At 43.5% G+C, this 25,227-nt stretch overlaps 1 protein-coding gene across 2 annotated transcripts in view; it reads right to left on the bottom strand.

The window, feature by feature from the left end:
• Positions 1-25,227, bottom strand: part of SYNPR (synaptoporin) — a 136,864-nt gene that overhangs the window by 49,605 nt on the left and 62,032 nt on the right. Inside the window, exon 1 of one of the 2 annotated variants that reach the window (XM_083426604.1) lies at positions 4,384-4,735. The exons of the other annotated variant lie outside the window; for it this stretch is intronic. Within the exon in view, the coding sequence (XP_083282730.1) occupies positions 4,384-4,407 (24 nt within the window). The 5' untranslated portion in view covers positions 4,408-4,735. Of the gene's footprint in view, positions 1-4,383; positions 4,736-25,227 lie in introns of those variants that run through there. 2 annotated transcript variants of the gene reach the window in all.

The following is a 25,227-nucleotide window of genomic DNA, read 5'->3' as shown; positions in this document are numbered from 1 at the left end:
GCTGTATATTGCTTAATTAGCTGAGGGTCTGAAGAAGAGGAATGTTATTATCTGGCACCTAAAGATATGTAACGAAGGCACCAGGCGAGCCTCCCTGGCGAGAGCATTCCACATTCCTTCAAAGGAAGGGTGGTATACTACTGTGGGTTAGGGACGAGGATGGCGCTGTGGGTTAAACCACTGAGCCTAGGGCTTGCTGATCAGAAGGTCAGCAGTTCAAATCCCCGCAATGGGGTGAGCTCCCGTTGCTCGGTCCCTGCTCCTGCCAACCTAGCAGTTCGAAAGCACGAAGTGCAAGTAGATAAATAGGTACTGCTCCGGTGGGAAGGTAAATGGTGTTTCCATGCACTGCTCTGGTTCACCAGAAGCAGCTTAGTCATGCTGGCCACATGACCCATCGGCCAATAAAGCGAGATGAGCACCGCAACCCCAGAGTCGTCCGTGACTGGACCTAATGGTCAGGGGTCCCTTTACCTTTATACTACTACTACTAGGCAGTCCTTGGGGTATTGCAGTTTTGAGCTGTTTATGATGTACCAGAGTCATTTTGGATCTTGTGCTCCTACAATGCAGAGGTCAGACAACAGGGATAAAACTCCCCGTCCCCCTTTCATTGCTTGGAAAGATTTAAAGAGTGACAATCTGCTGCCTTTTAGCACTGCATGCTAGGATCCCTTGACCTGGATGTTAGGACAGCACAAGGGGTGTGATCACACTAAGCCTTTTATCAATGGAACACAGCAGGGAAAGTTCATGGTATCAGAAGGGGGGGGGGGGAATGACAGTCCAGTGGCAGCAGCTGTTAAGGAATATTGCCCTCTTCTCGGGAGCTAGTTGAAATTCTTGTGTGATTGTGACCACCTTGAGCTGTATGACAAACAGGATATATAAATACCTTAAATCAATCAGATTGCATTGTGTTATAGCCATAATTGTTGCATCAGCCAGGTGTGAGCTTTTCTGTTTGGACAGCTCCTAGGATGTAAAGCAAAAGCTCTCTCTCCTCTAGCAGTGGTAGATGTAAATTGATGCCACTTTTTAATTAGGAAAAGCTTGCACCCTAATCTCCTCACCCTTTTGGACTAAATCGCTCCAATATAACAAGTTGCCTGCACCCATCTGTTAACAGCTGCTGAAGCTATCAGATTGCTTTCGAGGCATGCTGATACTGTTTAACAGGCATACAGCACCTCATTCATGCAAAGCACAATCCGTTTATGGAATCTGCTGTCATGGGACATGGTGGTGAGGACTACTATCTTAGTGGCTAGCCTATAAATCATTGTGTAAAGGCCAGGTTTTTTGGGTGTGTGTGTAAAATTGGAATACTTTTGAGTTACAGATAGAAGCATCCTTTTTTACATAGTATGCATGCTTGAACTATATAACCTACGCAATGCACACTAAGTTTCAGCAGGTAGCCAATCTAGATGCAACTTGTCTACAAGCTCCATCATACTTGACCACTGATCAGGCTGGATAATGGACTGATGGGAGTTGGTGGCCCAACATGATCTGGGGTGGGTGGGGTGATTTGGTTGGCTACTTCTCATGTGAATGATTGAAGGATGCTTGCCCTGCCACCCACACACCTGATAGTTGAGCCATAAGGGTTTCGGTTGTTGTTGCCAGAGCAATAGGCTTTGTCTTCTATCCATCTCTGTGTGCAGTTCCTTCATCACACACTAGGACACAAGCACAGGTTCACTTAGCTCTGCCTACATGAGCAAACAGAGAAGTTTTTCCATTCCTGATGAAGTCCACTAGCCTCTGCTGCCCGACACGCTCCTGCCTTTATCCCAGCTATGATAATTTTTCACATCGAAAGTTTTCAACTCTTAATGTAGCCCAAAGCATAGTTGTGCTGTGTCAGAGGGCATGGTGAGTAAGGAGCAAGGAAGGTCTTCAGTAGACTACAGATGGTGCCTGTCTAATATTTCTGGGGAAGGAATTCCAAAGGGTATCTGACATCGCATTAAAGGCTTGAATCCTACATTGTGCAGACTGGACCTCCTGAGAAGATGAGATCTGCAGGAGGCCCCCACTGGCAGAGCACCATGATTGGCTGGATATCTAAGGGGTGACAGAATCTTTCAGATGATCCCAAGCTGCATAGGGTTTTATACACCAAAACCAGCACCTTAAGTGGCATTCTTTCAACAGTTGGCTAACATGTTGGTGACATCCTGCCCCAGTGAGCAGTCGAGCTGCCACCTTCTGTCCCAGCTGCAGCTTCACCAGCTACAAGAACCACTCAAGGACTTTAGTCAAACTGCAGGAGCACTGCAGAAACTTTTATATAGAGCTACTCTAAGACATCAGTGTGTTGACTCATATAGCAGTAAGCTATATATGTGTACCACCCGTGCTGGTTTGGTTGGAATAAACTTTGGGTAACTTAAAAAAGAGAAGAAAAAAACCCAGACACAGGTTTTTCACTCACCACCACTGAAAATAATGTGTGATATATCCTAGAGGACCTATGTACAAATGGGGGTACTCAGTGCTGACTGTCTCAGCTGCAAATGTGCAACTTGTTATGATCCTTGATCCACATCTCTGGATATCATGGATCTGATTGTCTTAGGTTTAAGGCATTGAAACTTGCACATATTAGGAGCAGCGAGGCAAAATATTGTATCTGGTTCTGTGGCAAAACCAAGCAAGTAGTTCCTTTACTGTTATTTTGTCCTCAATTAAAGTGATCCCATGTGCATGATAATGTTTTGGATTCCAGCTACGGAAGCATCTATGTTATCAATAGCAAGATGATGATGATGATGATGATGATGATAATAATAATAATAATAGGCTTGCTATTGCTAAGAAGAACACTAACTTGTCTACACTCCATATAATAATTTTCTGAAATGAATGTGCTTGCTCATGCTTTATCTAAAATATTTAGCATTTTTATATAAAATTTCAGATTCTATTAAATGATCACAAAAATGCTAATTGGTAACATTTATCACCATGCGTTCAAATTACTGGTTTCTCCCTTCTTCCCGTTATGCTTCACTATCCTTTACACTTGGAGACCAGAAAAGGGGCACCCTGAAAAACTTATTAGCACTGATTTTGGCTGAAGCAGGTGAGACTCAAAGAACTTTGGGTTATTTGGGGGGGGGAGGGGGAATCTACAGTGGGACAGCTTCAATTTAATCTGCATTCTAAAGTTGCTCCCCAGGAAATTTGGAACAGAAGGTTTTAAACTCCCCCTGAAAGCCACTGTTCTGCTATTGTTTTCTTTCTGATTTTCCATTTAAATCAATCTCATCTTCCATCCTTTGAACAATGCCATTTGACTTATACCATGATAGCAAATGTGTTAGGGTGCAGGTTGATGGATTAGTTAATTGCTGAAAGACAACAAGGAAATCTCTGTTCATACATGTATTCTGATGGTTAACAGTGCCGAGCAATAGAACAATTAATGGACTTTTCTTGTACTTTTCAAACACTTGGCATCAAAAACCACTATTTCCAGGAGGAGCAAAAGCTACAATGCTCATCATTACAAACCCAGAAATTCTATCGTGCAACTTAACCACTTACACACCGCTTGTTTTCCTTAGCTACAGAGTTACTGTACTGTGTCATAAATGTACACAGTATTACAATGCTGCATATCAAAATAAATGCTATATCCTGTGACTACATAGAATAAAGAATGTTTTCAATGAAAAGGTCGTATACAAAAACAAAACAAAACACAGTGAAATATTTAATGCACAAAAAATCTTTGCTTTACAGAAGGAATCCTGCATAGATTGTATCAGGTTAATAACAGCTCCAAAGGTGCTGTTGATCTGCATTGTAAGAATTGGTCAGCTGCTGTGATACCATCACTTAACTATTTTGTTTTGCATAATACTATCCAATGGCAGCAAACATCTGCATCAAATTACAGTATGACACCATGCAACCTTTCCTTAATTTTGATATTTTTTTTCAATATATTGCATTACTTTGTTCAAAAAAACTGCATTACTTTAAGAAAAGAAAGAAAGAAAAGTAAAATATTCTGAAAACTCTTGGGCAGTACAGAGATTTGGCAGTACCAAAGATTCAACGACAATTTTAAAATAAATTCTGCAATCTTTTTTTGTTTTTGTTTATGCACACATCACTACAGCTTCCTGAAGTGCAGAATAAGTTCACTAAAACAGTTCTCTCTCTCTGTACTCCAAAAAGCAGTATTTTTAATAAACATCAAGGAAACCCACAGAAACAAAATCACCTAAGATTAGGGTGCAGTTGCTAAGACAGAGAGACACAGATACACACAGATCAGTGTAACAAAGGTAGCTTTGGATTTTAAAATAAGAGTTCCTCTAGAGGAAAAAGAACATTGACTGGTTACAGTTGTTGTTAACTTACCGGAGCAAATATCACCATACACATTTACAAAAGGTTTTATAATCCAACTTCCCTCATCTGAAAGAAGACAAAAATGGGCTCATGCTAAAAATAGAGGCACCCCAAAAGCTCCTCAGTAGCCAGCAGTAGCTCCTGTCCCTGTTTTTATGAAGCAAATAAAAAGCAAGCAAGAAGAAGAAGAAAAAATCAATGCTAAGGGAAAGTGAGATGATATACCAATCAGGCAGCAGCTAGAGCCTTATTTGCTAGAGGGAGGTGGGAACAGTGGAGAAATGGGCTCATGTTATTAGAGAATGACTACACACAGTCTAAGGACAGGAATCTAATACTACTTTCTCCCTTGGTGGGAGAAGGGACCAGCCTGCTTTTGTAGCAAGTGCTCAGCTCTTGTCTAGGAAGTGCCACAGAGCTGCACAGATCATTGCTCAGACCTGTGAACGCACCAGCTTTGCTCTGTGGGAAAGGTCATTGTGGGGAAGTGGGTCCTGGGCTCATGCTAAATAAGCCTGAATATTATTCATTCACCTCCATGTTCATTTGAGAAGAAGTTGTGGGGCGAATACAGGTAAGGGGGCACTTTGAATGCGTAACAGCCAGGACTGGCAAAACAAAAACAAAACACAGAGACACAAAGGGCAAAGATCCTGCAAACACCACAACTGCCACCTAAGGTAAAGGGACCCCTGACCATTAGGTCCAGTCGTGGCCGACTCTGGGGTTGCGGTGCTCATCCCGCTTTATTGGCCGAGGGAGCCGGCGTACAGCTTCTGGGTCATGTGGCCAGCATGACTAAGCCGCTTCTGGTGAATCAGAGCAGCGCACGGAAACACCGTTTACCTTCCCGCCGGAGCGGTACCTATTTATCTACTTGCACTTTGACGTGCTTTTGAACTGCTAGGTTGGCAGGAGCAGGGACCGAGCAACGGGAGCTCACCCTGTTGTGGGAATTTGAACCGCCCACCTTCTGATCGGCAAGCCCTAGGTTCTGTGGTTTAACCCACAGCGCCACCCTGCTTATATATCGCATTTCATCCCACCTTTTTCTCCAATGAGCTCAAGGTGGCCCACATGTTTCTCCTCCTCCTCATTTAATCCTCACAACAACCCTGTGAGGTAGGTTAGGCTGAGAGGCTGTGACTGGCCCAAGGTCATCCAGTGAACCTAACAGATTTAGGCAGTGCTTCCCCCCCCCCCCAAAAAAAAAATGTTTGATGCATTTTGACTCAAGAAAATCACCATTTTATAGTTCAAATCAGGAAAAATGAATATAGTAAATGGACAAAAGTACAAAGATTCCCAAAATGTTTAGAGGTATGCATAACCCCCAGAAAAAAAAGCACTGGATTCAGGTCAATCATGCTGTAGTGAAGTATGAACAATACCTGCTTTTTGCTATTGACTCCACAAGCACAAGATGCAAATCACATGGACTCCATAGGCAACAGATGTGGAAAATCTCTCCCCCTGTTGGCTTTAAATTGCATGTTAATAATAATAATAATAATAATAATAATAATAATAATAATAATAATAATAATAATTTATTATTTATACCCCGCCCATCTGGCTGGGTTTCCCCAGCCACTCTGGGCGGCTTCCAACTGAATATTAAAAACAATACAGCATCAGACATTAAAAACTTCCCTAAAGAGGGCTGCCTTCATTTGTCTTTTATAAGTAAAATAGTTGTTTATTGCCTTGACATCTGCTGGGAGGGCATTCCACAGGGCAGGCGCCACTACCAAGAAGGCCCTCTGCCTGGTTCCCTGTAACCTTACTTCTCGCAATGAGGGAACCGCCAGAAGGCCCTCGGTGCTGTCCGGGCTGAACGATGGGGGTGGAGACGCTCCTTCAGGTATACAGGACCGAGGCCGTTTAGGGCTTTAAAGGTCAGCACCAACACTTTGAATTGTGTGTGTTGTATACATGAAGGAGCGTCTCCACCCGCATCGTTCAGCCTGGACACTGAGATTCAGCGCCGAGGGCCTTCTGGCGGTTCCCTCGCTGCGAGAAGTGAGGTTACAGGGAACCAGACAGAGGTCCTTCTCGGTAGTGGCGCCTGCCCTGTGGAACGCCCTCCCTTCAGATGTGAAGGAAATAAGCAGCTATCCTATCTTTAAAAGACATCTGAAGGCAGCCCTGTTTAGGGAAGTTTTTAATATTTAATGCTGTATTGTTTTTAACACTCGATCAGGAGCCGCCCAGAGTGGCTGGGGAGACTCAGTCAGATGGGCGGGGTATAAATAATAAACTATTATTATTATTATTATGTTAGCACATCCATAGTTGCCCCAGCGGCTTATTTTGGCTATTGTGTACAGGGCAATAAAACACGGGAGCTTTATTGCACATGCAGGTAAAGAGGTGAGAGGCAGAAGTCTTCTTGCTACCAGCAGCAATGCTGGTCCCGAAGGAAGTGCACAACTTCGACATAACGGATTTCAAGAGATTTCTCCAAGCTTTATCACATTCTATAGAATGTGCCAAATCAACCTGGGAAGGACAGGTAGCAGAGTGGAAGTAGCAGATCAACAACCAGTTACATGTCAAGTAAATCTGAGTGTCTTCAGTTGGACTTATTTCCAAGTACGCAAATTTACAAAGGTCTGCTGCCTGAAACTGTTTACTCCTTTAGGTTAGCTCTGCATTTACCTGGGAGTAACTTCCATTGGAAACCCAGGTATTCAGCTCTGAGTCAATAAGCATGCTCTACACATCTGCTTTACAGTATACCAACAATATAGTTTAGCATATATGGGGTGGGAGCCATCTGTCTGTCAAAGGTTGAACTCCCTCAGGGTTAATCTGCTAGCACCCACCTGCTGGTGGTGCGTGAGAGAGACCAAAGCTGATGGCGGGTTTGAATCCGCGTGATGGGGTGATTATTGTTGCTCTGTCCCAGCTCCTGCCAACCGATAGGAAAGTACACTAGTGCAAGTAGATAAATAAGTACCGCTGTGGCAGGGTACTTATGGTGTTTCTGTGTGCTCCGGCACTCGTCACAGAATTTTTTTCAGAATCAGAACTTTATTAGCAAAGCCAACAGGCCACAGCTATGCAAGAATTAAAAATAAAATAAACTGAGAATAAAAGGAGGATAAGAACAAACAGAAGGAGGTCCGTCAGATGAACAAGTCTTTCACTCAGATGGTGGCCCTCAATGCACTCGTCACAGTGTCCCATTGCATCAGAAGCGGTTTAGTCATCCTGGCTACATGACCCGGACAAACGCCGGCTCCCTCGGGCTGAAAAGCGAGATGTCAGGAGCTCGTCCTACTCTCGAGTAGGACCCTGGCAGAGACACATGCCTGACTGGCATGTTCCCTCCCTCCTGGTCAATCGTTCAGGAGCTTCGAAAGCTCTCTTCTGCTTGAACACCACAGCAACCAATGCCAACAGACATCAGCACACTTAGAGATCCGCAGAGTCTTCACAGCTTGTGTAACAGACCTCAGCAACTCAGCATTTTGGCTAATCTACTTTATTTACATATAAACACACACGGAGCACTGCAACATGGCTCCCCCCCCCCAGCATCAGACAGCAAAGAGAAAGAATAAAGGACAATAGTCCCACTTCACGGAACACAGTAATACAAACATTCTGTCTCCGTCACTTCCCACTCTGTGGAGTCAAAACATACACCATCATGTGATAAACAACAATCCCATGACTGCAATCATGGAGCAGGAATTCTAATACACCACACCCCATAGTCATCTTTGACTGGACTTAACCATCCAGGGGTCATTTACTTTTTTCTTTTCTCCCTGCCACTCTCCTCTCTCTGTTTCTGCCACCCAGCTCTTCAGATTAATATCCTACCCAGAGATCATCCTGAATCAACCCCCCCCCCTTTCCGCAAATCATTACCCAGCTGGATTGCCTGACATGAATTTATGTGTTCCATTCCACACCCACTGAAATTAGCATCATCATCGTTACAATTAGGATAGCAAAGAAAGTATATGTTTCAATCTTACGGATGCAAGAAGGGCCTGCTGGATCAGGCCAATGGGCTGCCTAGTTCAGCATCCTGTTCTCACAGTGGCCACCAAATACCCATGGGAAACCTGCAGGGAGGACCTTAGCACAAGAACATTCTCCCTTCCCGCTGTTTCCAGCAACAGGTATTCAGAAGGATACTGTATTTGACTATGGCGGCAGAGCACAGCCATCATGGCTAGTAGCCATTGCTAGCCATTTACTCATACTTTTGGGTGAAGCAGTAGATAATTATTTATGTTGTGCATGCACACTGTGAACATATATATGTGTGTTAGCTGTGCTATATGGATTCATGTGTAGCACAAGGATGGGTGAGTGGGTGCGATTGCAATATGGAGATTGCAATATACAGAGAAACCTAAGCCATATCTGGTCATGCTGCATGTTGTTTGATTATTGTAGCTGCAGTTTCTAAGTGCTATTTCATCACCCCTGCATTCAAAGAGTGTCCTCAATGACGCGACGCTACAACCAGACACCCAGTTATCAATCAATGAAGAGGCTGTGCATGCAGAGAATGGAGCAGCGTGATTTTTCCACTGTTGTGCTCCCAAAATATATGCAAGCACTGTGGAAATAAGAGGGTGATGTGAAGCAGTAGGCTACAAATTTGAACCTCCACTTTTCAGACAACCACAAGAGAGAAAAATGTTGAGATAGGAGGGGTGGTGGTGTACTACAGTTAAACTCCTGTACTTTACTGGTAATGGTAATTCTTCACACTGCATTTTTAGATAAACACTTACCTTGTCTTAAATATACACCTGAAAACATAACACATGGATGCAAACATGCTTGCAAATACATATTTCGAAGGTGCATGATCCAACAAGCTAGAATTGGCTTTGGTTGCAGTATAATGTGTGAAAAAGCCATTAGTTTTGACGCCACACTTGGCACTTATGGGAATTCTTTTCAGAACAGCACAAATATTTTACTTAAATTGGCTGTCCGTGAACCATTTGCAAAGATAATCCTGAAAGCTGAGGTTTGAACCATTGCACAACTACCATCTATTTTAAACAAGCTGTGAGTGTTTCAGCATCCGTCATGTATGCTTTAACAGAGATACCTGCATCACAGGGGTTTGGACTAGATGACCCATGGGGCGGGGTCTCTTACAATTTTACAATTCTATGACAACTCATCTCTTAACTGGTAGCTTTTAGCAGGGATGTGGGACCTTGTGCCGGTGGGCCAAATGCGGCACTCTATCTGGTCCTCTGGACTCTCCCTATTCCCCACTCCTTGTCCTCCTTTGCATCTTGAGCACTTTTTGCCTGGCTTGAAGATGTCCTTGAACCTTTGCTTATACTTCTTGCTGGCCTGTATAGATAATTGAGACGAGTGTGAACCAGCCCCGGAGCGAAATCAGTTTTACTTCCTGGTAATACTTTTAAACACACTCATCTCAACCACACTCAAAGAAACGCAATGCCAGATGCCCCAAGGCAGAGCAGAAAATTAAATAATTTTATCTTTTAACTGTATTGGACTTCCAAAGAATAAGACTCAAGACACATCTCTCTCTAATCTCCTATTGCTGGGGGAAATTTCAAAGCCAGACCATACATTTTACAAGTAAGAACAAGTAGAATAACAACGTGCAAAGCTGACCAACAGGCGTATCCAACACAGTGTGAAAAGGTGATTGAGAAACACAGAGGAAAAATCCCAAACTTACCATCGACAAAATCCCATTGTAATTGAATTGGGAATGATCTGCGTCCTCCTGTCACCGTTATTTAAACCCCACATCTCTCACTGAGCTTCATAGAGTTTGTATCCAAAGTTCCCAAAAGATCTCACTCTGCCTCCAAAGGGTCAGGAGACCCTCAGGAGCAGCTTGAGAACACAGGTGGTTATGGCATTGCACTTTGACCCAGGACTGCAAGGGCTTCTTGCTCACATGGCAATAATTTTTGGATCGAAGCAAAGATCAAAAGAGCAATTTAAAGTCACTTAATTAGACCTCTCCTCCGCACACGAAAGCCTACCTGAATTCAAGAGATTGTGCCACGAGGAACATGACCACTACCTAAAGAGGCAATAAGGTTATCATTTGCTAAACTGGTTGTAAATATTACTGTATGTTTATTATATTTTTATTTATACATTGCCTTTTCCCCTGACAGGGACATCAAGGATGGTGGGAATAGGCTTTCCAGATGTTTCGGACAGCAACTTCCATCATCCTTGATCACTGTCTGCCCTGGCTGGGGCTGGTGGGGGTCAGGGGCCCAACAACTTTGTACTGTAAACCACTCTGTGATCTTTGGATGAAGGGCGGCATATAAATTTAATAAATAATGGTAAATAAAATAATAATAATTGAAGCGGCTTACAGATAAAAATAATAATCACTAAAAACATAGAAGAAACAATTATTCAAGAACAATTAAACATTGTTAAAATTTATTATAATCTAATAAAACCATACAAATAATTACAATAAGAAGAGCATGGCACCAGCCCTTTCGTTAAAAGGACCCAGTTCCCTGTTGGAACAAGAAAGTCTGCCAGCAGAAGGACAACAAGGAGGGAGCCAGTCTGGCTTTTCTAGGGAGCGAGTTCCCATAGGAGTGTGAGTACAGTTGCATGGTATGGAAGCAAAGGGCTGCAGGTGTCTGCTCTGTGCCGGTTGTGATTTATAGCTTTCGGGAGATTTAAAGACCATTTAATCCCAAACCTTTCTAAGTGGTACACACAACAGAATGGTAGGTGGGCACATATTATTTATTATTCTTAATTGCATTTAGTCACTTTTTTATGAAAAGTAAACTCAAGCCGACCTAAAAATATGACAAAAAGTCTATAAAACAAAACAAAACAAAAGCTAAAAACATTGACAGACAGCCGTGGTTTGTCTGTCACAGAAAGTTCTAGTGTTGAGGATAGTTGCTTCAGCCCACAGAACACCTTCAAACCACACCTGAATTATAGGAATGGTCAGTACTCTCAGAAATACCTCACCCCCTACCATTTAGAGAAACATTAACAAAACAGCAGCACTGCATGACACATGTGTCATCAGGCCTAAAGTCCTTATGCTTGAATACTTGCAATTTAGCGCTTTCTAGAACTATGCAATTTAATTCCCAGGCGCCATCAGAACTATTGTGGTTTATATTCAGACTCTTTCCTAATATTTACAAGGCTAAAGGCATTTTCAGGATGCTATAATAGGCTGATGTCTTAGCCACAGCAACTAAAATAATAAGATGGCAATGTGCGTTTGCTAATAACCCTTGTGGCAAAAAGTATCTGGGGAATGTTCTACACACACACACACACACACACACACACACACACACACAAATTAATTAAGCCTTAAATACAAGTGGAAGTATTCCCCCCCCCCTTTCCTTTTGGAAATGGCACACTACTTAATGAACACTTGCCTTTTCATTTCTAAATGCAAATGTCACGGAGCGTGCATCAATCCATGGCTTACTGCTGCAGTTTGCAATGCTAATAAGTAAACCAGGGCTGAAACATTATTATGTAAGCTGGTTTCAGAGAGAGATTTTTGGCATGCCAAATGTAAACAAAGACACCCTCCTGGCAGCTATATTAAAAAAAATAATAATACAGTTCTCAGTAAGAAAGTTTTTGCAGACTGGATCCTTAAGATTTACAGCAGATTCATTTCTGATTTACAGCAGTATTGTATGGAGTGGGAAAGAACAAGGCTGTGAACTCAATGCACAGTGCGGCAGCAAATCTCCAAACCTCTTGTTCTTCTGCTTCATGTCGCTGGGATGCTTTCAGCAGTCACAATCATGTCGTAAGTCACTTCCAGTTTTCCTGGCAAATTTTATAAGGATTTCAGCAAAGCCTAGAAAGATAAATATATGCTCTGGCTCTCGCCTTCTAAGGGCAGCAACAGCAGCAGAGTTCTGCAAAGGGTGGAAAGTGTCTTGTTCTAGGATTGTATTCAAGGCTAGAAAAGTATTTCATGTTTCTAGAAGCTGGCCTCAAAATTTTACAACCCAATGCTACATGACTCAATAAATATTTCAAATTTCGAGGCATCCATGTGAGCAGGCAACTGACATCCCCCCCCCCCATGCTCGTTTTATTCACAGAAACAAAACATTGTAAGGAAGCACAAATCCTGTAAAATCCCAGGCATTTTTCTTACCTAACAAACCTAGACAGCATCTTAAAAAGCAGAGACATCACCTTGCCAACAAAGGTCCGTATAGTTAAAGCTATGTTTTCCCCAGTAGTGATGTATGGAAGTGAGAGCTGGACCACAAAGAAGGCTGATCGCTTTTGAATTATGGTGCTGGAGGAGACTCTTGAGAGTCCCATGGACTGCAAGAAGATCAAACCTATCCATTCTGAAGGAAATCAGCCCTGAGTGCTCACTGGAAGGACAGATCGTGAAGCTGAGGCTCCAATACTTTGGCCACCTCATGAGAAGAGAAGACTCCCTGGAAAAGACCCTGATGTTGGGAAAGATGGAGGGCACAAGGAGAAGGGGACGACAAAGGATGAGATGGTTGGACAGTGTGCTTAAAGCTACCAGCATGAGTTTGCCTGGCATGCTCTGCTCCATGGGGTCACGAAGAGTCAGACACAACTAAACAACAACAATAAACTAGATGTTACATGGCAGATGCATGTAACAGTCTCCTGACTTTTAAAGAAATCTGAACAACCCCCGAGCCCACTTGCCACCTTAATTTGCCCAGAGGCAACTATACATATATATTATATGCAAATTTGTTTCTCTTTTAAGTATCTAGCCATGCCCCTGGCTAGAAGAAATAAAACAAGAGTGAGGGGAGAATACAACAGCTTTCTGGGGATATATGCCATAGAATTGAATCCTTAAAGAATAAGGATGACTCCTCAAAAGGGGGGGGGAGGCCACTGAAGCAAATCAGCCTTAGCAGGACCAGCCCAAGGCATCTTGGCACCTCTGGTGGACCCCAAAATGGTGCTCCCCTCCCGGCCAGGGAAGATATACCTCAGGAACAAGAAGGGAAGAAAGACAGAGATCAAGATCTGCTGCTATAATGAAACCTGGCACCTGAGGCAGTTGTCTCATCTTGCATTATGCGTAGGCCGGCCCTGAACCTGATGCATATCCAGACATTTTTAACACATAGTAAGAAAAGCTGGACAACAGGGGGAAATGACTAGGGAAATCATGAGAAGAATCCTTTTCCATATATATTTTTAAGAGGAGGCCAGACTAAGTATCCATACATCTCTTCATAAACCTTGGAGAACCTTTCAGCTTCTGTTGTACCAAGCAGTTTACTCCACAGTTCATGACAGCATTTCTTGCACCATGTTAACATTGCACTGTTCCTCCATGCCCACTATTCTGCACTTCGCTCACTTCCAGAAACAACCTCCTTTCCCTCTCTCTCTCAAATACAAGGCAGTTAAAATGCATCACCAATCATGCAAAAGCAGAAAACACTGAAAGGTAGGAAGGAGCAAGATGAGTTTATATTCATTTTTTTTTTTTTTGCTGCTGTTGTTTTTATTTAGGAGTTTAAAAAAATCAGCTGATTACCATCAACTGTACTTTACGTTTCCAGCTACTATTCAGCCAGCAGAAAGCTGTTATTAAACTACTAATTGCCTTCCTTATCCTGCTTCCCACACAAGAATCATTATTTTACTCATAGCTAAACTTACAATATTAGCTTCATAAGAGGATCTGTCAATCAAAAACCCCAAGTTGCCGCCTAATGGAATTTTTTTGAAGAGTTATTTCTCCAAGGCCTGACTATATTCACTTTTCATCTGACCATCTAGCCTGTTATGATCAAATGCAATGGGGTTTTACTGAATGGCCACATTTGTATCTGGGTGAAATGAAAACAGCAGTCTGTTCCCAATCAACACAAGAGTAGCTGCTCCCAATGGATCAGATCTTACAATGTCAGTAGCTGAAGAATAGTTCCTTTGCTTCTGCACCCTCTCACACACAAGACCAGGGCCAGCCCATCTGTGAGGCAAGATGAGGCATCTGACCCAGGCGGCAGAATCCACAGGAGCAGATGATTCCAATGCTGATCTTTATTCAGGGCCGGCCCACACATAAAGCAAGATGAGATCACTGCCTCAGGTGGGAGGATCCTGATGTTGATCTTTCTTTCCCCCTTGATCCACATGTAAATCTTCCCTTGTGGGGAACAGGGAGCCATTTTGGGGATTCGTCCTTGGCCCAGCCCAGACCAAGACAAAAATAAGGTAAAGGTAAAGGGACCCCTGACCATTAGGTCCAGTTGTGACTGACTCTAGGGTTGCGGCACTCATCTCGCTTTATTGGCCAAGGGAGCCAGCGTACAGCTTCCGGGTCATGAATAAGCCGCTTCTGGCGAACCAGAGCGGCGCACAGAAACGCTGTTTACCTTCCTGCCAAAGTGGTATCTATTTATCTACTTGCACTTTGACATGCTTTCGAACTGCTAGGTTGGCGGGAGCTGGGACCGAGCAACGGGAGCTCACCCCGTCACGGGGATTCGAACCGCCAACCTTCTTATCAGCAAGTCCTAGGCTCTGTGGTTTAACCCACGGCGCCACCCGTGTCCCAAGACAAAAATAACCTTTACAAATAAAAGTCCCTGATCTTTCCCACATTTCCTACCCTCTTGGTTCTTTCACCAACCTGGGGGGCAGCAATGTCACAAACTGGCAGTATGGCTCATGGTCTGATGTATTTTCTCTCACCAGCAAAATGACTTTGAGGCCTTGTGTTGCTAGAAAGGATGTGATCAGCAGGTCTCTTTATGTCCTTCCCAGCCAACTCTATTGTCTCCCGAAGCAAGTCCATACCTCATGTATGCCTGCTATCTGCTGCAGGAGGTTGTGGTGACTTAAGGAAGCATGCAGGCATCATCTTAATTCTGCAATTTTGCATGGGAATTTTAGGGACCATTATTTAAAACAAAAAACATGGAATGTAGCAGAGGCATGATGCCAGTTGCTGAGAATCAATCACACTTCAGAGACAGCAACACTGAGTTGTCACTGTTACAGTCTCTCATCAGATCATTCTGAGTCGCTGGGTAGCTGTTAAAAAAGCAAATATAGCACACACACACCCCTCCACAATGCACCCTGTACTCAATGCTCTTTCACTTAAATCACTGCCCTTCCTGAGTAGCTGCATATCAAACTACTTTCATGCTCTTTTAGCAAAGACAGTAACGCTGAGCCATGGTTGCTCTCTAGCGGCCAGAGATGAAAACTACAAGCAAATCATGAATAAAAAGATGAGAGAAATCAGCTTAGCATCAAGAACAGGGGTCAGCAACCTTTTTCAGCTGTAGGCTGGTCCACCGTCCCTCAAACCATGTGGTGGGCCAGACTATATTTTGAAAAGAAAAAAAATGAACGAATTCCTATGCCACACAAATAACCCAGAGATGCATTTTAAGTAAAAGGACACATTCTACTCATGTAAAAACATGCTGATTCCTGGACCATCCGCAGGCTGGATTGAGAAGATGAATGGGCCAGATCTGGCCCTCAGGCCTTAGGTTGCCTACCCCTGATCAAGAAGCTCACTGTGGTGGACACAAATAAATATGCACATCTTTGTTGTTGTTGTTGTTGTTGTTTAGTCATTCAGTCGTGTCCGACTCTTCGTGACCCCATGGACCAGAGCACGCCAGGCACTCCTGTCTTCCACTGCCACCCGCAGTTTGGTCAGATTCATGTTTGGAGCTTCGAGAACACTGTCTAACCATCTCGTCCTCTGTCGTCCCCTTCTCCTTGTGCCCTCCATCTTTCCCAACATCAGGGTCTTTTCCAGTGAGTCTTCTCTTCTCATGAGGTGGCCAAAGTATTGGAGCCTCAGCTTCACAATCTGTCCTTCCAGTGAGCACTCAGGGCTGATTTCCTTAAGAATGGATGCGTTTGATCTTCTTGCAGTCCATGGGACTCTCAAGAGTTTCCTCCAGCACCATAATTCAAAAGCGTCAATTCTTCGGCGATCAGCCTTCTTTATGGTCCAGCTCTCACTTCCATACATCACTACTGGGAAAACCATAGCTTTTACTATACGGACCTTTGTTGGCAAGGTGATGTCTCTACTTTTTAAAATGCTGCCTAGGTTTGTCATTGCTTTCCTCCCAAGAAGCAGGCGTCTCTTAATTTCGTGGCTGCTGTCACCATCTGCAGTGATCATGGAGCCCAAGAAAGTAAAATCTCTCACTGCCTCCATTTCCTCCCCTTCTATTTGCCAGGAGGTGATGGGACCAGTGGCCATGATCTTCGTTTTTTTGATGTTGAGCTTCAGACCGTTATGCACATCTACTTGCTTCTATTCCAGTTAAAAATAGGGAATTTAGGCCACAAGCCTAACTCCCCTTACCTGGGAGTAAGTCCCGCCAATTTTATAAAAGGACTTAGTTCTGAGTAGACATAGTTAGGACTGCAGCCTTCCTTCTGAAAATTTCAGAGTTAAAGAATGGATAGGGGATCTTTCTCTTTTCTTGAAGCAATTTCTTTTTAGTCAGACTGAAATTGCTGGCAATTCCCAGTTTATAATGTGTTAGGTTGGGGGGGGGGAGAGTTTACAAGTGCTTCCACAACCAGTTGTTGTTTCCCAGTTGAAACTCATGATATGTTGATGAGTTACACACTATTGCAATGACACCCACCAAACCAGTATGATTTCAATACAGTAACAGATGTTAATGTATAAACTACCGACAGGCCTATATTTAAAAATGTGTCATATATAAATGTTTAAGCAATCATATATTATTTTCTATTCTGTGAGAAAGTTCTGCACCATTCAAAAACAAAAACTTTTGCATGTCCCCATTATAATGACATTTTCTTCACAGGTGAAGAACAATAGAAGAGCACCAACGTAACAATTCTCTATTAAGTGGGAATTCTTCTTGCATGTGGAAAGCTTTCATAGGATAGATTTGGATCTCTGTCCCAACTATTAGAAGCCCTATCACAGATTATAACCTCCAGTCAGGGCCAGATTTAGGTTTGATGAGGCCCTAAGCTACTGAAGGCAATGGGGCCCTTTATATGACCAGGTGTGACAACAACAAATTGCCACTGTTGTGTCGAATATATGCTATACGGTAATTTATGGACTTAATAGGTATCTAACTAGTGATATTTTAGGGAGCAGGCTAGCAGGCAGGGCCCACTACTTACATCATAGGAGCCTACACAACACAAAACACTGTTGCTGTATGTAGGTTTTATTTTATTTGTTTTTTTATCTTATATTTTGGAAATGTACATCCAGGGTTTTTTCCCTTTAAATTCCCCCCCCCCCAAGAGAGTGGGGCCCTAAGCTATAGCTTGTTTAGCTTATACGTAAATCCGACACTGCCTCCAGTTCAGTTCAGTTCAGTTCAGTTCTTTCTATAATCAAGGTGCTGCCCTTCAGGTAGAGGCATATATGGGAGGCTCACCTGATGCTGTCATTATGTATCTAGGTGCTTTACTCTATAACCAGGCATTGGCTTTTACCTATCTGTGGATGCGATGTTTTTAATGTATTTCGTTTTCCTCTTGATTTTAAGGTATTAGGATGTGTGTCTCTATCTGTTTGGTTAGTTGTAAGTTGCTTTGGGTTGCCCTGGGCAAGATAAAGTGACTAACAAATTAATAAATAATAAACAAATAATGCATGTGACAAATGAAGAGGGGAGACAAGAGATTCTAAAATCCTGTTTTCACTGGTTGCCAGTGCAGTTGGGAGGAATGCAGAAACATCTTTGCTGCTGTTGAATTGTTTATACTCTGCAAGGGATGTGTGCACAGTAGGCTACAATCAAAAAACAAAATTATATGCCATGAAAAGCCGAATTCTGCAACCTGTATAAATTATGCAAATGATGCATTTTTTTAAAAAAATTGTTTCAGCTGAATTAAGTTCTGTTGCTGTTCATCTGGACCAGGAAGAAATTAGGCAGCATAATTGTGAGGATGGGGGAAGTGCCAGGTTGGCAGCAGCGGGTACGAGGGCTTATTCACCTGTGCTCATCATAGCCGCTCACGCAACCTTATTACCACCATGCTTCCTTGCTTCATTCTGACCCTGCTTAGCAGCGCCTCACATTGCTGCAATGGAACAGGAATTCTGCATCCAGTGTCATGCTGCATTCAGAGTACATGTAGTAGTCCTGCTTTCTTTCTCGTTTGACATTCTGAAGGCAAATGCTCTTCTTTGGACTTAGAACAGACACTGCACATCAGGTTGTAGGAAAGACCAGCATCTGCAGCAGGTTTGTCTGGTCCAGCATCCTGTTCTCACTGTGGCCAGCCAGACGCCTATGGGAAGCTGCAAACAGGACCCGAGCGCACAGCACTGGTATTCAGTGGCATACTGCCTCCAACAGTGAACTGACACGAAACACTAAACATGGCACAAGCTTTTGTAGACTGGAGTCCACTTCAGCAGGAACTTGCTTGTTACTTGGTCTATTGCTATGTTTCTGTGACGATTGTTGGCTGCCTTGAGGGTCCCATTAGGAATGACATCTAAGTGTGAGCTTGGTGAAGCATGTCTGGAAACTGGGGCCTTCGGGGGTGCAGAGTTTAAGTGTTGCCAACACTAGGTGACCCCTGGCACAGAGGTGGGGACCCTTGACAGCACAGCAGATGCTTACCAATCACCTGGGCCAAACTGAATACATTTCGCTGGCACTGAAGTCCTTTCTGTGTGCCCTTCTCACAGCGCATTTATTTTTGCTGCCACTGAACTATTATGCTGGTTCTTTGTTTCACCTCTGGGGCTTTGTTTCACAGTCATTTCCCTAGCAAAAGAGCAGCCTCCTCTTCTCTTCAAACACAATTAACGTGTCATTCACATTGTACTTTGGGCCGGAATATAACCACTTGCAATAGCTGCTCCAAAAAAAAAAGGGGGGGGAATCATTCCATAATCACCATAATTATTGCTCGCATCAAGGGAACACTCAACTTCTTTGCTATGGCAACTAGAGCTAGGGAAGCTGTTTAATTCGGGGAAAGCGCAATGCAACCAATTACTTTCCAAAACATTTGACTGCCCACCTGTGTCCACTGGAAGTAGGATCAAGAATGTGAGGGTAGAGAGGATGGCTCACTTAACTGAGCATGCAAATACTAGCTTATATAACGAGCAAAGTCAGAGGCTACTGCATTATGCAAATGTTGGTTCTGCTCCTCAATAATTATGTGACTGTAATAGTACAAATCACATCTCTGTTGCAAAAAATAAACTGCTCTCTGCAGACACTCCTTGCCTCCTCTCCACTGATACATGTAATAAAAGTCTGCGCTAGGTATGTAGTAGGCCAGAGCTCTATTCCGAACTTAAAAGTGGGAAGTGTAATACTGGTGGACAACAAAAGAGGTTTAAAGATGGTCTCAAGGCAAATCTAAAAAAAAATGTACTAACATAAGCACTGATAACTGGGAAACACTGGCTTTTGAGCACTCCAACTGGAGAACAGCCTTTACCAAAAGTGTCATGAACTTTGAAGATGTTCAAAGGGACGAAAGGGAGAAACGTGCTAAAAGGAAGGCACATTTGGCAAACCCTCACTGTGATCAACTTCCGCCCGGAAACCTATGTCCCCACTGTGGAAGGACGTATGGATCCAGAATTGGCCTCCACAGTCACTTATGGACTCACCGTTAAGACCGTGTTCATGGCAGGCAATCTTACTCGGCTACGAGTGATCGCCAAAGAAGAAGAAGAGGCAGGCCAGAGAATTAGATGGGCTTGGTGCCTATAAGTGGACAATCCAGGCAGTGCTTTAGTGTCCATCACCAACATGGGATCCGTGGTGGGGGATTATTGCTTTGTTTGTTATTATGCTGTGTATTTTTATACTTTTAGCTGCCCTTTGAACCTTGGACAAAGGGTGGTATATAAATTTAATAAATAAAAAGGGTGGAGTCTGACATAGACTCCACAGACACACCCGGGGGGTGACAAAAAAGCATACCGCGGGGGGCTTGCTCTGCCGCCCCCGTGCACAGCGGCTCAAGGTGCCACCACGTGTGGCAGATTGTGCTGCCACCCCACAACCCCGCCCCCGGGTGCACGGCATGGCCCCTGCTTGGGGTGCCCATGCAGCTAACTCCACCACTGATTCCAAGTGCTTCCTAAGGGCTTCTGTTCCATCACAAACTAACAAAGTACTGCTTTTCGTGTATAAGCTGTTGGAAATCGTAGCTCTGCGAGTAGAAACTACAGCCCCCAAGAATCTTTGGGGGAAGTCATGCGCTCTAAATGTGCATTGGATGTATTTTAAATGTATGGTGCAGATCTGCCTTTAATGATGTTTTGAAGCACTAGGATCCATCTGAGTTGAGCCGGTAGTAATGGCAGAAGAAAAGAAAGTACCTTTGATGGCTGACGCCCCAAGATGTCCTTGTGGGCTACCAAAAGAAACCAACACACAAAGCCCAGTGTGAGCTTATTCCAGGTCCAATGTCTGTCAAATTGGGTCTGCAACTTGGGACAATACCTAGGCATTGTTCTATGTGCTGTTATAACATTTCTGGGTCCCTTATTAAAGATCCCGTTTGCTTTAGGCTCCAAAAACCTGAAGTTCTGAAAGTGCTGCCATTTCATGAATGAGAACTTGAACTTACAAAACGGCCATCTCTATGCTGTTCCCCATCTCACAATGAGTTTTCACCTAGTATCAAGTTGGTTCTTTCCACAGAATGTGTGGATTGTTCATATGGCTGCAATATGTAGAAAATGTATCAACAAGAGCATGCCTGCTTTTCATGACACCGCTAGGATTGCCTAAAGAACAACAACAAATTCAGAGCAATCCTTCTGGTTTCAAAATACACGCTTGAGAAGTATGGAGTCTGCAACAAGGCAACAGAAAGCAACAAGCAAACTTTAAATGAAAAAAGAAAACCAGTAAAATGGTAACACTGCTTTACAGAAACATGTTTCAGAGTATTGTATGCATAGGCCAAGCCTGCATACACACCACACATTTAAAACACCGCCTAAAGAAATTTGGGGACTATAGTTGACACATCATAGTGCTAAAATCCCCTGCACTCTTAACAAACTAAAGTGCCCAGGATTCTTGCAGTGTGCATGTGTACTTTAAATGTATGGTGTGCACACAAGCAGTGCGGGGGGTGGGGGTTGCAGACCTCCTTCAAGGTTAATCCTGCAGCTTCAGGGTCCGAGAACCAGCTTTTCTTGCAGTTGATCAAGTTGTGCCTGTTGCAACTGTTGTTGGTCCACCACCAAAATCTCCATCTGGTATGTCTATTACATTCTGCAATATGTTTTGCAATATGTATTTTATTGTGGTTAACTTTTTTATGTACTGCTTTGGGGAGTGTTTAGTGGGCAGCCATAAAAATGAATTTCACTTTACTGATGAATAAACATAGTTGGTCTAGAATGCAAGTTATTAACTGGGTCCTACTGTAATGAGCATCTTTAACCTGTACTTAAAATATTGTCACCAAGTCTCACTCAGCTTGTTTCCAGGCAAAACTGTAAGGCCTTAAAACACACACCTTACAGTGACCTAAATTATCTTTGACCTCTTTCTGGCATCTGAACCTGCCCATCATCTTGGTTCCTGGTCCGCACCTTCAGATATTCAGCAAAAACAGCCTGTGTTGCAGTGAGGTGTTGTGGGCACATACCTGCTCCTCATGTAGCAGTATGGGCCATTGGAGTGTGTGAAACACCACAACGCCTGTTATGTTGAGCAAATTGCTTAAGAATGAGGCAAACTAAGAAGAGACAGCGAAACATGCAAATTCGTTCTTAATCTCTCACAACTGGAAGAACTATTTACATGCTCCAAGCTGCAAATAAAAGGTCTAGTTCAAAGACCTGGGTGCTTTTTATGTTTGGCCACTCAATTAGCTGATTAAAGCATGCCCTGCTTGGTACATCATTTTACGACATTAAAAAGCAATTAAGTCAGGCAGGTTGGATAATTGTTTTGTTACAATCATAAATAAATCAGCCCTCATGGGAGCTCTAGTTACAGTGTTGTACAAAGAGCAGATTACCTTGGAGGGCAAATTACAAGCACTATCTTGCAATGAGTTTCTAAAATGAAATCACTGATGATACTATTGATATAAGCCTCCCACCCCGACCCCCGGATATTCCATATAAACAGCTTTCCTTAATCTATACGACAACCTTATAAGGTTGGCCAAAACAATCACCTACATCAGGCTTCCTCAACCTTGGCCCTTCAGATGTTTTTGGCTAGCTAGCTGGACCAGTGGTCAGGGATGATGGGAATTGTAGTCTCAAAACATCTGGAGGGCCGAGGTTGAGGAAGCCTGATCTACATAAAGCAGATGAGGGCTCAGCCGCCCCCCCCCCCCGCATAATACTCCTGATCTTGAGCAGGTGGCACAAGAGAGGTCCCTATGTGCCTGTCACTGAGGAAGCCTCCCTGGGGAGGCCATTCTAGAGGGCGGGGAGTGTCTATGACTTTTATGGCTCTTTCTCAGCAACCTACCCAACCTCTAATGGTGGAAACACCTAGAGGAGGGGCAGGCGTATGTGGAAGAAAAAGGCACTTCTCCACATGCTCCAGTTTTGGATTTAACCTTAGAAATTCTAGTTAAGAAATCAGAATTTGGAACCCATGGAATGAAAGGCAGAAAACAATACAAAAGAACAGGGTCAGGGGGCAGCCTCGTATCTCTGGAGTCTCCATTAGCTAGATCACAAAGTTCCTTTTTAAAGCAAACATGTGAAACATCTAGGTGGGCATTTGACAGATATTTCAGATGGACAATTAAGTGCTATAAAAAGAGGTATTTGCACTTATCTTGATAACTCATGCAAGAGCCTGACCTCAACGTAAAAGTCAAAATTAGCATTTTATAAACAAATCAGCCATGTCACTGTGATTAGAGGGTTGCACAGGTATCCTTCAACTTATCATGACTCCCTCTGGTGAGATTTTGAACTGAAATATTTTGATGGACACTAGCGGTTTCAACAATTTTCAACTCCAGACTGCTGAGCAGAAGATCCACAAAGTTTTACTATGTCAGTGACGTTGGTCTCACAAAAATAGTAACACTGATAATTACAATTTACTTATAAAGCTCATACGCTTCCTACTTCCCAGGGACCTCAAGGCAGGTAATAAGCCAAAACGCCAGAACAAAATGTTGAACACAGAACAACCACCAAGTTAAACTCAGTCCTAAAACTCATACACACAAAAACCGGCCATATAAAGTAACAATTTGCAAAAAGCCATTCTGAAGAACCACATTTTACTAGCTCTGTGGCTAAAACCATATAGAAATGGAGCCTGGTGAACCATGCTTGGCAACCCATTCCACAGGGCAGGTATCACCATGGGAAGTTCCCCAGTCCTGGATGCAATCAGCAATGCCCCGTGAGGCCAAGGGATGATGATCAGGACATGCAGGAAGGAATCTATGGAAGAAAGCAGCCTTTATGGTACCCAGAGCCCAAGCTAGTGAGGGCTTTAAAGGCTAACATCAGCACCCGGAATTGTGATCATAAATGAACAAGAAGCCAGGGCAGGTTGTGCAAAATTAGTGTGATGGGATCGAGGCATCTGGCACCCACCACCAACATGGCTGTCCTTTTTTAAAAAAAAACACACTAATTAGTTTCAAAACATAGAGTGCATTGTTGTATGGCCTGGAGGTCACTAGGACATAAATTGTGCTGGTGAGGTTCAGTTTTGTCAGTAAGGGTCATAGTTGCTGAAGCTGGAAAAGGGTACCTCTCCTTAGTGACGCTACCCGTGTATCCAACAGCAGTGCATGGCTGAGGAGTAAAACTGTGTATTTCACTGAGTCAAGCAGTAGTTTAAGAGAGTTGCAACATTCTGAATTTACATAGAACAGTGTGGGGTATGCCTGAGTGATGCTTGCAAGGCAAGCCCTCTTCTCCATGCAGAATAGCAGAATAAAAGCTGCCATGCCCCTGCCTAGCTGTGCTCCTTGCTTTCTTCAACCATGCATGGAGGAGGCCTCCTCTTTGTGCAGACTGGCAGGAGTGCTGCCCAGAACAGGATACTGCCAGCAATGTCTATCTGTGGCAAACCCTTCTTGTTTTCCGCTGCTCTGCAAAGAGGGGAAGCCTCCCAGGGTCAGCCCAACCTACACGGAAAAAAGTTCCTTCTACCTCACTCTGTCTCCCATTCTCATGTAATTGGGAAGGTTTTGGGGGCAGTTTCTGGTTGCCATGGGAACCACTGGGCCAATTCTTCCAGCCATGGCTGTGTGACTTGCTCCCCTCTGCTCCCAAATTTAAGAAAGGTTTTGTTGGTTGTTTGTTTACAGCCCTATACCCGCAGGTCTCAGTACGGTAACAACATAAAATCGCAATATAAAAGCACAAAATACATAATAAAAAGAAAAACAAGAATACCCACCACATTTTAAAAGGGCATTGGATGTCAATCAGCCAGAGGCCTGGTTAAAGAAAAATGTTTTTGCCTGGTGCCTAAAGGTATATAATGAAGGTGCCAGCCGTACCTCGAGAGCATTCCATAGATGGGGAGCCACTGCAGAAAAGATCTGTTCTCGTGTTGCCACCCTCCAGACTTCTCATGGAGGAGGCACGCGAAGAAGGGATTCAGAAGATGATCTCAGGGTCCAAGTAGGTTCATATGGAAAGAGGCGGACCGTGAGGTATTAATTCAAGGCACACTCCAACATTTTCTTGTAGATCCCCACTTGTGATCCCTAACTTGTCTTTTTCAAAGCCACACTGATGTTTTAGTGATCTATTCACCCCCCCACACTGCAAGATCTTTCATGGAGAATCACGGACAGTTCAGACTCCCTTCAGCACAAAGGTTAAGTGAGGATTCTTCTTCTCGTTTGGCC

This window comes from Podarcis tiliguerta (assembly GCF_965153285.1).
Source record: "Podarcis tiliguerta genome assembly, chromosome: 2".
Lineage (NCBI taxonomy): Eukaryota > Metazoa > Chordata > Lepidosauria > Squamata > Lacertidae > Podarcis > Podarcis tiliguerta.
Note: the sequence above shows the minus strand (reverse complement) of the source record. Positions and strands in the feature narration are given on the sequence as shown.